At 40.6% G+C, this 14,515-nt stretch overlaps 1 protein-coding gene across 11 annotated transcripts in view; it reads right to left on the reverse strand.

The window, feature by feature from the left end:
* FAM13A (family with sequence similarity 13 member A) overlaps nt 1-14,515 on the reverse strand; it is a 405,569-nt gene that overhangs the window by 19,800 nt on the left and 371,254 nt on the right. For all 11 annotated transcript variants that reach the window (XM_030914589.1, XM_030914582.1, XM_030914592.1 and 8 more), the window contains 6 exons: nt 12,875-13,022; nt 4,550-4,763; nt 3,892-4,030; nt 3,086-3,167; nt 2,080-2,300; nt 1,389-1,472 (listed from right to left, as the gene is read on the reverse strand). In XM_030914589.1, the coding sequence (XP_030770449.1) occupies nt 1,389-1,472; nt 2,080-2,300; nt 3,086-3,167; nt 3,892-4,030; nt 4,550-4,763; nt 12,875-13,022 (888 nt within the window). The remainder of the gene's footprint in view (nt 1-1,388; nt 1,473-2,079; nt 2,301-3,085; nt 3,168-3,891; nt 4,031-4,549; nt 4,764-12,874; nt 13,023-14,515) is intronic.

The following is a 14,515-nucleotide window of genomic DNA, read 5'->3' on the forward strand; positions in this document are numbered from 1 at the left end:
CATTTAAACCTGATAAATTCAGAATAAAATGCCACCAAGGAGACATTCAACAGATAGTTATTGGACCCGTGTCATGTGTCAGGTCTGGTGCTAGACACTGAGGACTGGGGTCACCACTAGGTGAACAAAGCCCAGAATCCCTACCCTCCCACACCTTAGAGTCTAGTGAATTGGCCGGGCGCGGTGGCTCAAGCCTGTAATCCCAGCACTTTGGGAGGCCGAGACGGGCGGATCATGAGGTCAGGAGTTTGAGACCATCCTGGCTAACATGGTGAAACCCCGTCTCTACTGAAAAATACAAAAAGCTAGCCGGGCGAGGTGGCTGGCGCCTGTAGTCCCAGCTACTGGGGAGGCTGAGGCAGGAGAATGGCGTAAACCCGGGAGGCGGAGCTTGCAGTGAGCTGAGATCCGGCCACTGCACTCCAGCCCGGGTGACAGAGCAAGACTCCGTCTCAAAAAAAAAAAAAAAAAAAAAAAAAAGTCTAGTGAATTATTCTGGAACCTTCTTTATTTAAAAGAACATATTTTAGATGAAAAGACTATCGTATAGTCATGGCCAAGACTGAAAAAGAGATCTATACTTTTTGGCTATATAAAAATAATCAGTGAACCTAAACTTCATGCTTCCTTATACCTGGCTTTTAAGAATTTGTTTTGTTAGGTCTCTGACAACATTATGAACAAAAGGTTATTAAGAATGACTAACAAGAAGGGTGTCTGATGAAAAGTTCTTCAAGGAAGAGAGCAGAAGCCTATCGTGCTACCGTTTCCCCCACAGCTAACAACAAACATTCCAGCAATGCTTGCTGAACAGTAAGCCACCGCAAATGCTTCCGTGATCAGGAAAAGGCAAAGCCATATTTTGTTCCTCACACTTCTGGTTCGGAATGGCAGCCGGAACTTCTTTACAGACAAACACTAGTTGCACTGCATTGCAGAGAGATTGACTTTTAAGTTAGATCATTCTAGTTTAACACCTTTCGTTTTATGGATGAGGAAGCCTACAGTCAGTGACAGCTTATCGGGGGACACCTAAGGACAGGGAAGTCTTCAAACTCCAGGGGTCTTTACGCCCTATACTCTGCCCCCCCAACCCCTGGCCCCTCCACCATTCCTTCCTTTAAAGCAGTACATTAATGACTAAATTTTAGTTGCAAACAAATTTTTCACTGGAACCCAATTAAGTTCAACATCTACTAGACAGAACTTTCTTATTGGCTAAGCCTTCAGAAAGCGTAGTTATGGTGTAAATATATAGTAACCTCCTTTATCCTAAAAGTAAAGAAAGCAGACACTAGGGAACCTCATTTGTAAAATACTGAACATAGAAAATCCATTTCTAAAGCCAGATAATTGACCCCAATCAGAAAATTCACTACATCACATACCGGCCGTCCATGAATGCTTTCATAATATAACAGAGCTTTCTGCAGAGCCACTTTCTCATTAGCAATCTGGTCTTTGGTCATATCCTGTATAAACATAGGGATAGAGAATTGAAAGAGAGGAAAATGTCTGTGAACATTCCAACTTCTTTACTTAAACACATTCCTAAAGCAAGGCTAAAAAGAATCCTCATATAACAGCTCTCCCTAGCTCTATCCAAAGTTCATTTAGTAATGGGCTATTCCTGAGCTCTTGGGAGAAATGTGACCAGCACAGCAGAATCATCAGCCACTTGGATCTCCCACATGGCAGTAAAGGTACTGTGAACACTGAGGTAAGCAGGGCTGTGAGGCACATGGGGCTTAGCTTAATGGCCCAAGCAGTGACGACGGTTATACGTTACATAGTCCCAAAGGTTTGTCTCTAATCCTTCTACCTCAGAGAGTCACAAAACCAGCTATAACCTAAACAAGTTCATTCTGTGACCTATACAATAGAGTTTTGTTTTCAGTCTGTAGTCAAAAACCAAAGCACCCACAGTTAACGCACTCTGCAGTGGTTTCATCAGCTTCTCTAGACACTTAACAGCCTGGAAGGCTTAACAAGGCATCACCTTCCCACAGGGATTCGCGTGGCAAGCCCTGTGTCTCTACCACATTGACTGGGGCTTAGGACTTCACAGAATCATCGCACCTTAATGTCCTCAGGACGGCTGCTTTCCACTCGCTTCTCCTGGAGCTTCTTCTGAATAGATTCCAACGTGGCTTCAACACTGGGCTTTATCGCTTTATCTACCAGCTCTTGCTTCTTCTCATCTTCTTTCTCAAGCTGGGAACCAAAACTCTTGGGAAGTGTGTTGCTTCGCTGCCGCATCCTGGGAGTTAGGTCCTCTTCAGATATCTTTAGTTTTGACTCTAGTTGAGAAGATTTGGGGGTAGAGATATATGAGATTTGATGTCTGCCCAACACAAATTGTTTTTCTGTAGTGTCGATAACTTATTCTTTTTTCAGAGAGTATCTAGTTACAGTATCAGTAGAAATCCCTGAATTATTATGTAAAACCTGAGCTAACGGTAACGTCTTCTTTGATTACATGGAATGTTTTCCTAACACTAATTGCTGAGAAAGCTTTAGCCGCATCAGCCTGTATGATGTTCTCAGAATGTGGCATCCTTGTTCCTTCAGTCGTTAAAGGTATTTACTAATCTAATGCCCAACCACTGGCCAGCCTTTTCTGTATGACTTACATACTTTACTCTGAAATTAGGTTCACTTTGTATTCTATTTAGTTGTTTATATGACTGTGTCTCTGAAAAGATGGGAATCTCTTTGAAGGATGGGGGCCAAACCCTTTGCAGATTCATCTCTGTGTCTACTTGTTTGCTTCTACTACCACAGCAAATGGAGACTTGGATTAAACAGGTGTTTGAGAGATGTTGACTTGAAACCATCATCCTTCTATTAGTGATCTAGGGAAATGAAGAAATGCTGCAGGATTTGCCTCTTAGTTGATCTGGTTTCCCTATGACTGAGGCCATGCGAAGACCTGGGGGAGTGGTCACTCCGAATAGCTGAGAGTGCTGGGAAGCATCTTTAAGGACCCTGGAATGCCTTAGCAGTGGCAGTCAGTGGGAGAGAAGGTGAGAGATTCTGCACCTGGCTTGTTGTACAGAAGCCACAGCTCCAGAACTTTACCCACCTTTAAGTTGTCTCCGGAATTTGGCAAGGTCATTTGTCCATTTCAGAACCTCTGCATTGGCTGCTTTGTCACTGTGGGAAGGCTGAGAAAAGGAAGTCTAGAGTAAATGCTTGGGAACTGGAGCAGGGAAAAGAAGAAGTGTTTGATGATCATTTTTGTTTTAAATAGGAAGGAAAAGTTGAGCCCCATTAGAATAAGAAATTAAACACAAATGTAATTCCATTATTCTTCTTTCCATTTGGTTATTTTGATGCTTTCAAAAAATTCCTCAGAGGCAAAATGCATCTTTATGATCAGGGACTTCTGTGAGGTCCATGACCCCCTTGCCATTATTTGTAGGGTTCAACCTGTAAGGCAAGCAGTGTAGAAAACAGAGGGGTATATGATGTTTTGCTCAGCAACCATCATGAAAATGCCTGTTTGCCACTCTTGTGGGAAATGCTGAGTACAGAGCTGACAGCAGAACGAGCTCAGTGCTAACAAGATTTCAGAAGATAATATTGAATTAAATTTTAGTCAAACAAAGGATTTCATTCAACAATTTCTCCAGCTCCTGCTTACTGATTAATTTATAAAATGTAGACTTAAAATTTCGTTTTTTTTGGTAAGAATACACTTGTGCAAGAAAAATGCTGACACATAATGATTGGGGTTTATCAGGGTGTACTATCCAGGGTTTACTGCCTTTTTGTTGTAAGATTCCGTAGAAGTTTTCCTTAACCTTTCGTCGTTTCTTTGAGTTGTTGAAACACTGGCATTTCCAGGGAGATGGGGAGGTGAAAAGAACAGTGTGAGGCGACACTTACTCTGTACTTCCTCTCTTCTTCAAATCTATCTTCAAACTTCCGGATCTTCTTTTTAAGGCTCTGAATCCTTCGTGTGAGCTGGGCAGGCGTCAGGTCCTCTTGCTCATCATCGTAGGACCCCAGAGAGGAGCTTCGCCGCCTGGGAAGAGCACAACTTGGGTCAGTTTCCCCAGGAGCAGTCACTGCTTGGCGAGAGGGGCCCTGGGGAAGTGGGACACCATGTGGCATGTGGTGGTGGGGTGGGGTGGCAGCGTGAAGACAAAACAGCCTCTCTCCTCTTGAATAAAAGACACTTGACTGATCCATTGGAGCGTGGTATGTCCCACCTATTAAGTACATCTAGGCTTTTCTAGCTCACATTTATAATTAGCAAAGTAGGACTGAAGTCGACCTTTCCTGTGGGCCTAAAAGAGCTGAATTGGAGAGTGCTTTGGAAAGGAGGTGCTAACAAAATTCAGTATGTGATGTTGCAGTTGGGCCACAGCTCAAATGGGAAACTGCAACACGGCCTGTGTCCTAGGATGGAGAACTTCACATATGTTGCTCCATAGGCTCATGACTTAATTAAAAAAACATTATTCGCTATCAGTGCCATTCCTATCTTTTCTGATGTTGTGGGGATGATGCATTTGCCTATCAGCAACACAGAGAAACATACCTCATGAAAGAATGGGAGTTTGGTGGGGAAGGAGGCACTTCTGTGTCATCCAGGTATTGTCTGCTCTGCCCATAAGCGTAGAACCGAGGAGAGAGCATGGGGTCGCTGTCTTCGTCCAGCAGTTGACGGATCAGGCGCCCAGCCTGCGGTGAGAGGCGGGCCTCATCAGAGTCACTGTTCTCCCGCTGCCAGGAGGAGAAAGCAGGGATAGGCTCTGGAAAATAAGGGCAGTAAGAGGTCAGGACTGTTCCTGAAAGAGGTCAGGGTTGTTCTTTAAAACACAAGTGTTTACCAGGCTTCCCTGATGCTTTAGGAAGCTGCCCATTGAATCATTTCTCACTTTACAGCTAAGGTCTAGACTAAGGACACTGTGCCCCAACTGAAATCGCTAACATGTCTGACAGCCATCATCTATCTACCTCTCATTTCCATTCTCACTGGCTTTCCAAAGAGAATTTGCTAGGGCTACCCTGGGGAGGAGCCTTGAAGGGGGAAGCCCAGTCGATCAGTGATAAAACTCTTCCACCTGATGGCATCATTGAACAGAAAATGTGCATGCCTGCAATCCCAGCACTTCGGGAGGCCAAGGCAGGTGGATCACCTGAGGTCAGGAGCTTGAGACCAGCCTGGCCAACATGGTGAAACCCCATCTCTACTAAAAATACAAAATTTAGCTGGGCCTGGTGGTGGATGTGTGTAATCCCAGCTACTCGGGAGGCGGAGGCACGAGAATCGCTTGAACCCAAGAGGCGGAGTTTGCAGTGAGCAGAGATCATGCCACTGCACTTCAGCCTGGGTGACAGAGTGAGGCTCTGTCTAAAAAAAAAAAAAAAAAAAAGAAAAAGGAAATGTGTTGGTGGGGGAGATATTTGGCATCACAGCTGTACAGCCTTCACTAAACAACTGAGGAGTCAAGCTAAGGAACCACATCAATTTTCAGAGAGCCTATGTATTCAGGAGCTTATAACTTCCCTTGAGGTCATCCAGTAAGCTGTTTTGTGTGCTTCTGCTTAAGTGTGTTGGGATTAGCACATTTAAGATGCATGCTTTGCGCTCGAAACTTCAGAAGCTGCTCGAGACTCCACTTAGAGTGAGATGCATACATAAATTAGCCAACAGAGGAAAAACGAACACCTTACAAAGGACAAATTTGTACAAATCAGTTTAGATAATCTGTTAAAAAAAATAACATGCTCAGCACAGAATCTTGATCTGTCATTTAGGGAGGGAAGAAGGCAATTGTTTATTTCTATTCACTGCAAGACACCTCAATAGACTCCTTTCCTCATTTAAAAAAACCCATCTAAAAGATTTAAAAAATAGATGTCGATGATATAAGGTATTTCATTTGTAATGTTTGCATTATAAAATGAGTTATGCTTTAAATTTACTTGTGGATTACTGTGATGTACACAAGGCTAGAATTTGGCCATGATCTTAAATTCTGGGATTCCTAGACTTTGAATCATGGAACAGTTGCTCCCCTACCTATCATACTATAAAATGTGCAAAACTATCTTAAATAAGTGCTTATTCAGGCTTCCATTTAAAAATAGATAATCCTAGAATGTTACAGCTGGGTGTGACTTCATACCTCAACTAATTTTGTGATTTCTCAATCCTGGCTGCACATTGAAGTCACACAGGGAAATATAAATGACTACCAGAACGCAGGCTTCTCATACCATCCAAGTCAACAATATTTAGGTGAGGGCACAGATATTTGCACACACACACCAGTTTAAAAGCTGTCCAGGTGATGCTCATGTGCAGCCAGGTTTGAGAACGATTGATCCGACCTGGCAGATGACAGATAAGGAAACTGAAACCCTAAGAGGTGGGTCTAGAAGCTAAGTCTCCTGATTTCCAGATCCGTGCTGCAACTTAGAATGTGCCAAGTGCTTCCGTAAGAGTGGCAGCTTTGAGATTTTTGTAGATCCCACATAATAGGGAGGATAAGCATATTAATTAAAAAAATCAACTTTATATGGAATGAGGTCCACAGGTTCTCGAAATTTAAAGAGAGCTAGGTTATCTGGAAATGCTGACAAAAATACAAACATTCTGAGAAACGAAAGCAGTGTGAAAGACAGATTCGTATCTACTGAGGCTCAAAAAGTGGCAGAGGACATGCTAGTAGATGTGCTTGGCGAAAGCTGGAGACGAACAGGAGGTGTTTCATCATTTGTACTAACATTAATGGTCTGCTCCTTCTAAGTGGTAGGACTTGGGCACAAGCAGCTCAAACTGCCAACATAAAAGAATAGAAAATGGACTGAGAGGCGAAGTAACGAGGGGGGAGTGGAAAGCAACCCCTAGAAAAAATAAAACATGTCAGCTGCAGAAAATGGAACTATTAAACTGACCAGCTTGCATCTTCTCTGTCATGATATTTCATGAGACAGTGTAATTTTCTGCAAGGACTTTCCCCAGGAGAGGGAAAGGGTTAAGATGGCTCGAACAGTAATGCAGCAGGCAATAAGCTCACCGCAGAGTGGCAAAGCAGCAAAGCAACTGGGGGCAGGGCACGAAGCCTTCCTGGGGACAGAGGGCTTTGGCAAAGCAAAGTCTGATGTTGATATTGGCATTTGAGTGTGCTGGTTAATTTGACATTTCTATGCATAAAAACTTAGTTTAAAAGGTGTTACCTTACATCCTGAAGCCCTTTAATGTGTTAGAATCTAGCAGAATATTTCCTTAAAAATGTTATAACTCTTCTTTAAGTTTTCAACTAGGTGGTCTCTGTGTATACAAATATTTACTTATAAGAGTGTGTGATAAGATAAACTGTGATCCTGAATTCACTATAAAATGCTAATCATGGAACTGAATAATCATTATTTGATGCTTTGTGGCTAATGGCAGGGCCATCCATCAGTTTTCTTGTTTGTTAACATAGCTTTATTTTGTGGCTTTATTCTTGATCAATTGCTTCACTGACAGGGAGATCAAATGTGTCCTTTTCCTAGTGTCTCCCTTGGGATACAGGAAATACACAGCTGCAGTAATTCTAGCTTATCAGTGACATTTTCTCCTAAAGCATATAGTTAAGGTGAATGAATTCACTTATTTTAAAATGAGAAATGTAAAACTAGATGAATTTCGACTTTAATAAAAAGGTACGCATGTAGAACAGAAGTGAAAGGTTTCTCATCTATGCAACACAAAATGCTTACATGATTTTTCCCTTTTTCTCCCTTTTCTGTTATTCGATTGTCTTATAGTTTACGGCTTCTATTCAAAAGTTATAAAATGGCATGTAATACACAGTTCACTACAACTAAGGAATCAGTAAAACTGTTCCCCATTTTAGTTTGAAATGATCTAAAAGCACAAGGTTCACGTTTTGATAGTTGGCACTCAACTAAAACAACAACAAAGAACTAAATAAGGTAGTGTGGTAGATAACAGGTCTAATTTCACTGCTGCCTAGAGAGCTGGTTTTGAGAATGTATTCACTTACCATTCCCAATTGCTACTTTGGGTAATATTTTATATTTTAACTAGCAATTCTAGAGCAAGGAAAGAGACAGGGATGTTGCAAGAAAAGTATTCAAAGGGGAAAACAGGAGGCATGGGAGGCTTCACACTGGACTGTCTTGCTAAACCACCACATAAAATAAATGCATTTTCATATCTAGACCAAAGTTCCCTGTATACAGTTAGTTTTGCTTCTAGTCATTTGTCTCATCACAGCGAACTCTGGACATAAGTATGACATGCCTCTCTATTAAAAATTAATCCACCAGGTCAGTTGACATCGCAGCAGGTCTGAAATAACAGAGATAAAAGCTGCATGCTTGCTACTGAAGTAATAAAAAAGACTAGGCCCTGGGGGAGTTCCAGTTCAGACACCATAGTACACATGGATATAACGGAAATTTTCTGTAGAAAGAGGGACATATCTCTGAGTAATGCTATCGTGGTCACTGGGACATAGCTACTCTCTGCTTAGCTGGCTGGATCCACTTACTATACAAAAGAAAATCGGCTATTGAGATGATTTATTTCTCAGAAATCTGCACAGAATTAAGGGGGCTGATGTTTTCCACATTTCCTTTCCAACTGTATTATTTAGAGCCATTACTCCTTGGCAAGATGTAACCATCTTTCTGCTCAGCTGAGTTAGGAGGTACTTGGACATCCCAGACATAGAAAGATATAAGCCTCATGGTGGAGGCTCTTTACTGAAAGAAATTTATAAAATTTTTAGTGTTCCAAAATTTAGAACAATGTTAGTCCTACTAAACTGTTCAATTAGTCTTGTAAACTATCAGAGTTAGAAAGAACTAGAGTAGTCAGCTTTATCAATCACAAATTTAATCCTTACATTTCATATATCTGCTTTGTCCCTGTTTGCAAAGTTAATAAGCAAGCCCTTAGTAGCTCCATTTAAATCATTAACAAATGTATGGAACAGGATAGGGCTGAGGACTTTTTACCTAATGAGAATACCCCCGTGTGAGTTGACTTTGATCCACTTATCTGCACATTTAAGAACAGTTGTTCAATCAGTTACTAATTCACTACCCCACCTGTCTTCTCTCCCGCTTCTCTGACAGTCAGGCTATCATTAAGGCCCTGTCAGAGGCCCAGCTGAAGTCTTTTCAAATGCACCATTTCCCTAATCTAGAGTCTAGTATTAATAATATCAAAGAAAGAAAGGAGGTTGGTGTGACATGGTTAATCCTTAGTAAATCTGTAGAAGACCTAGTAATACTGATTCCTCTTGTGTTCAGAGTCATCCATGGCCATTTGGTAGACCGTGCTCTGGTTTCAAAGAAGGCAAACTTAGGCTGTCTTTTCCTGAAACTATACTTGGAAAGATTTATAGAAGATAAAACTAACACTCACATAATACCTACTAAGTGCCCATACTGTGCTGGGCACTTAGCATATTTTAACTCATTTAATCCTTGCAATAAACTTATTAAGTAGATACTACTGTATCTACTATTCATTATTACCTACTGTTACCACCCTATTTAAAGATGGGAAAATTAAGGTGAAAACCAAGGCAGGTTTACTAACTTGTCGCAAAGCTGATAAGCAGCAGAGCCAGGATTTGAGCCCAGGGAATCTGGCTTGTAACTACTTTGATCTGTTGCCTGTAAGGATATAAAACTGACATTGTTTAGAAAGAGGCATCAGGTGGAAGTAAGGAGACTCTGTTACTCTGAATCATCAGTTTGCTTCTTTTGGCCTCAGTATTCTTATCTGTATAATAGGAAGGTTCAAGCGGAAGGTCTTTTGAGATCTCTTGCTTTTCTATGATACTTTTAGAGAATTTCCTTTCCAAAGTTATTTTCAACAAGCAGTAAGTTTTAGATATATGAAGTATCTTATGCCCTTTTAAAAATACCACCCATCTCCCCATTTTTTGAAATGCGGTATTGTTACGTTGCCCAGGCTGGTTTTGAACTCCCAGGCTGAAGTGATCCTCCTGCTTCAGCCCCTTAAGTAGTAGGGACTACAGGCGCATACCACCATGCCCGGCTTAAAATGCCCCTTTAAATTTAATTTCATCAGGACATATTGAATAGAGTAGCTGACTGCTTAAACCCCAGGACTTACACAAGGAGTATCCTCAAATCAACATAATCGACTGCTTGGGAACATTCTAATTATGCAACTCTGAAGAGCTTTAAATAACACAGAATAGTACATTAAATTTGTATATTCATTTAACTCTGGTGAAAGGAAATCCTAGTAATAACAGTCACGTGGATAAAGCAAATAATAAAACAGCTATGTATATTTAAAAAGGATAAAGTATGCCTAGTATTCGCCAATAAGCACGACCAGACTCGGATCCTACATTCACCTTGCGAGGGCTCCATTCTACATGCCCTACGGAATCTATTTATTAGTTTCATTTCCCTTTTTGTTTCCTTGATACTGAGTCCCAGAAGCCAATGAACATCATTTTCGTGTGGAGGGGCAGTACTTAGTGAATAGCCTGCTGGTGCTCGCCTCTGCAGTAAGTATTGCTTCACCTGATATTCTGCGATTCCACATGAATGTGAGAGTATGAGCTATGGTATGGGGATGGGAAGGAGCAACCAAACCAAAAAAGAAGGGATGGTGGCTTGAAGACTGGTGATGGGGGCTTGCAGGTAGATACTGGTTCAGGTGGTTTTTGCTTATTACAACTTTCGTTTACATTTTTTGTTGCACTGGCTTCACATTCACAAATTCGTGCAGAGTTTATTCCTTACTGGAAAGACACCATTTTCTTATTTTAGCTATAAAAATGGTGATATTTTAGTGATCAGACTTATTGCTCTCATTTTACGTAAAAATTCCTTTACTTTTATTATACTTATAGCTATATTAATGCTATAATGTAACTTGGAAAGTTACAATAAGTACATAAGCTTAAAAAAAAGGTCACTGAAAGCAGTAACCAAATGATGAGAATGGCCTTGATGTGAATTCATGTAGATTTTAAAGATATGTACGTTCAATAACAAACGCAGTAATTGGCAAAACAAAAACAAAAAAAGTTAAAGCAAGTTATTTCAAAAACTACTTGGAATATACACAATCCACTTTCCCAAGCCTATCAAAATGCAATGTATTTTTTTCCAATAACTTTAAAAAAAAATCCATCTAGATTTCTAAAATAAAATCTTGGTTCCTTCAATTATAATCTGAAGGAAAATTCTTTATGTTAATAGCTTTAAGGAAACTATAAACTGGCTTGCAGTCACTATGAAGAGTATTCTCAGCTTTATATTAGCATTATTTCAGTGGCTGGGAGAGATGATAAATATGACTAACCAAGATAAAAATAACAAACTGAGTCCATTTTCGGAGAAAGAAAAATATGGCTAATTTGAATTCTAACCAAAAATCCTAGTTTTTATCTAGAGCTTTAGGGTAGACCATATCACTAAGACTTGTGCAAATATAACATTTATTTTTTTGGTTACTGCATTTTTCTTTTATTTGGGTAACAGTGACTACTATGGGACTTTTTTTGGGGGAGGTACGGGCACAGATTGTTTTTAATGTATGAATTAAAAGCTAACATGTGATTATTTCACAGTACTCAAAAAAGGAAGAACATAAAGGTACTCACGAATATATAACTGAGATTACAAATTAAACAGCCCTGCGTTTTGCTGCTCAGTGAACGGCTTTTGAGCTGAAAATGTCTGACAAAATCTCAAATCCACTGCCTAATTATAGAAAAAGAACTAGAACAGGTTTCTTAGATTGCAAGGACAGAACTAGAGTAAAAAATAGTTTGTTTTCACTGAAGCCCTGGATGCCAGAAATGGAGTTTACTCTTTTTCACCTGGTGGTCTTTTCAGCTTTCCTCTTGATCCTTCATCTAACGTCATTAACATAACTTCTTGGTTTAAAAGAAAGAGAGAGGAAAGTGGGTAGGGAGAGAAGACAAGAAGATCCAGGTGCTGAAATGGGACTGATTTTTCACAGTTAAGACCCCCTGGTAAGTCATTGTGTTAAGTCACGCTGCTGTATTGGAATCAGGTGCACAATTTTTCCCTCCTTGCAGCCGTCACGCACATACTGTAGAGAGGTAGACTGGCATTTATTTTGGATCCACATTGGTATGTGTTTGGATGCAGACACATGGATAATGAAAGAACAAGCAGCTAGATAAAACTGCTGCAATATCCTCCCTGAAACACAATTTTGACAAGGCTACTCTCTTCTTGGCAAGTACATTTCTAACATTTTCACCAAAGTCTCTAGAAAAAAAACCAATTTGAAGCACTCACTGTATTACAGGCTTTCAGTAAGATGCATGTATTCAGTGTTCTTTTTGATAAGCAAATTCCTTAAATTTGCTAACCTGAAAAAAATGGTTTGTCTATCCATAAAAACAAACATAGAAACAAAGCAAACCAAAACGTCATTCTTGAAAAATGGGAAGGAGATTTCATGAAAGAGGCAGGCGGCTGGCATGCAGCAGTGGAAGATCGCGCCACAGAAGGTAGAAATCCTAAAAGCACACTGGTTCCCTATTACTCGGCTTAGTACTATGAGGGGGAAAAGACACACACATATCAGCGCTCCTGGTGAGTCACAAAGAAAAATAAAAGGCCTGCAAGGTGACACTATGATGAAGGGCAAGCGTATTTTCTTTCTTAGATTGCAGCTGCCCTCAGCAACATTTGCCCTGAGGTATTCCTATGCCAGGTCAAGGATTTTCAGTCATTTAGAAATGCAGTTACTTCTGCATGCATAGCTCTCTCTTTCACCCACACTCTCACACGGTTACATGCCTCTCATTTGTGCTTATTTACATATGCTTTAATGATGGCAAATCATCCAAGTATCAGACAATCCTACCTTCCCAGTTCTTTTCATCACATAATGCAGTCAGGTCCAACTGGGGCACTTCGGAGACAAAGCTCTCCTGCTGGTCACCGGCATCTTGATTCCTCTGCTGTTTAGTGTCAGATAGGCTGGGATGCTCCTGGATCTTCATTGTGGGACTCTGCAATAACAGCACAATGTCCCCAAATATCTACTGTTCGCCCAAATCCAGAAATGTCTGCAGCAATTCCACTCCTTCAGGATAAAACCTTCCAAGCCACCGCTGCTAATGCATCCAGCACAGAAATGAAAATCATGGCTTGATGCCCCCCGGATCCTAGCTGGCCACTTGCATGCAGAAAGCAACTGTCCATCTGTGCTCCTTTAACTTTCCCCAGGCTGCTCTTCCCGATAACTGCAGGCAGCTGACAGTCTTGGTGATTACTGATTGGGGCCAGGAATGAGGGAAAGGAGTTTGGTGTTTTCTTAAAGGAGTATGGCTCTCCTGACTGTAAACAACAACAGCGAAAACCGGGCTACTGCTGTTGCTAATGCTGTAGTAGCAACATGGTGTCTTTCGCAGGTGGACTTCTTTGCCCCTTAGGTAAACAGTCCTGCAAGCCAGGAACAGAGGCTGTGTACGTGAAAGCTCCCCCGCCAGCCCTGGCTGCTTAGATCAATTAAGCGGGGCTAGCTGCACATTCCCAGATTTCCTGTGGTTGTTTTCTCGCTGAGTACTGGGAGAACAGACTATTTATGGAGGAGCTCTGGGTATTAAAGCATTGTTTGCGCAAATTCAAACAGCACCGGGGTTTGGCGTCTCATCTCAGCTAGCAGTAAAGAATACGGACTCTGGAAATGAGCCAAAATTACATAGGGAGCAATTTTTTTTTTTTTTTTTTAAGTAAAAAGTCAAGAGCTGGCAAGTCAGTGATGCATAATTCATGTCTTACAAATACGCAACTGTCACTTGTTTTCCTACTATTCATCTACTCTGAATATTAAATACTTGGCTATACTTGCTTACACCAGGCTAGGACATCTGAGGGAATGGAGAAATCCTCCCCAAAAGGCTGATATTCAAATCAATAATTTTATGTTTAAACAAATTGCACTGAAATTAATTTTTTTTAAACCTTGTTCTCTGGGTCATTCGTAAATTCAACCACTGTCACTCTTCCTTGTCTCATACAATTATAAACAAAAGTGTTTATGAAACAGTTTGCTCACAAATGTATTCCTTAAGTAGCACAGATGGGTACAAAAGATTTTCTTTCGGAGTAACTACAAACGTACTTTGGCAAATATACTATAATTAAACAAAAAAACTAAAAACATCTGGAAATCATTGTATGAGAAACGTTCCTATGCTTAAAGCACTACTTAAGACTTGCAGCTACTTTTAATAGCTATCCAACCCACTTTGAAATCATCAGGGAATAGCCAGGGCTTTCTACTGTTATATTTCCATGAAATGATGCATGGAGACATGTTTTCTTCACATTTGGGATAAAATGAAATACCATCATTCGGGTCCTGATGAGCTACTAAAGTCTTATAGAAATGCCAAGTAAATCTGGAGATTTAAGATACTTTAAAAATGCAGTTTGTTTACTGGGGAAAAAGCCAGATTAGCCATTTATGTCACAAAAAGTATTTTTCCCTGAAGCTAAA

The sequence above is a fragment of the Rhinopithecus roxellana genome, chromosome 2, assembly GCF_007565055.1.
Source record: "Rhinopithecus roxellana isolate Shanxi Qingling chromosome 2, ASM756505v1, whole genome shotgun sequence".
NCBI classification, from domain to species: Eukaryota; Metazoa; Chordata; class Mammalia; order Primates; family Cercopithecidae; genus Rhinopithecus; species Rhinopithecus roxellana.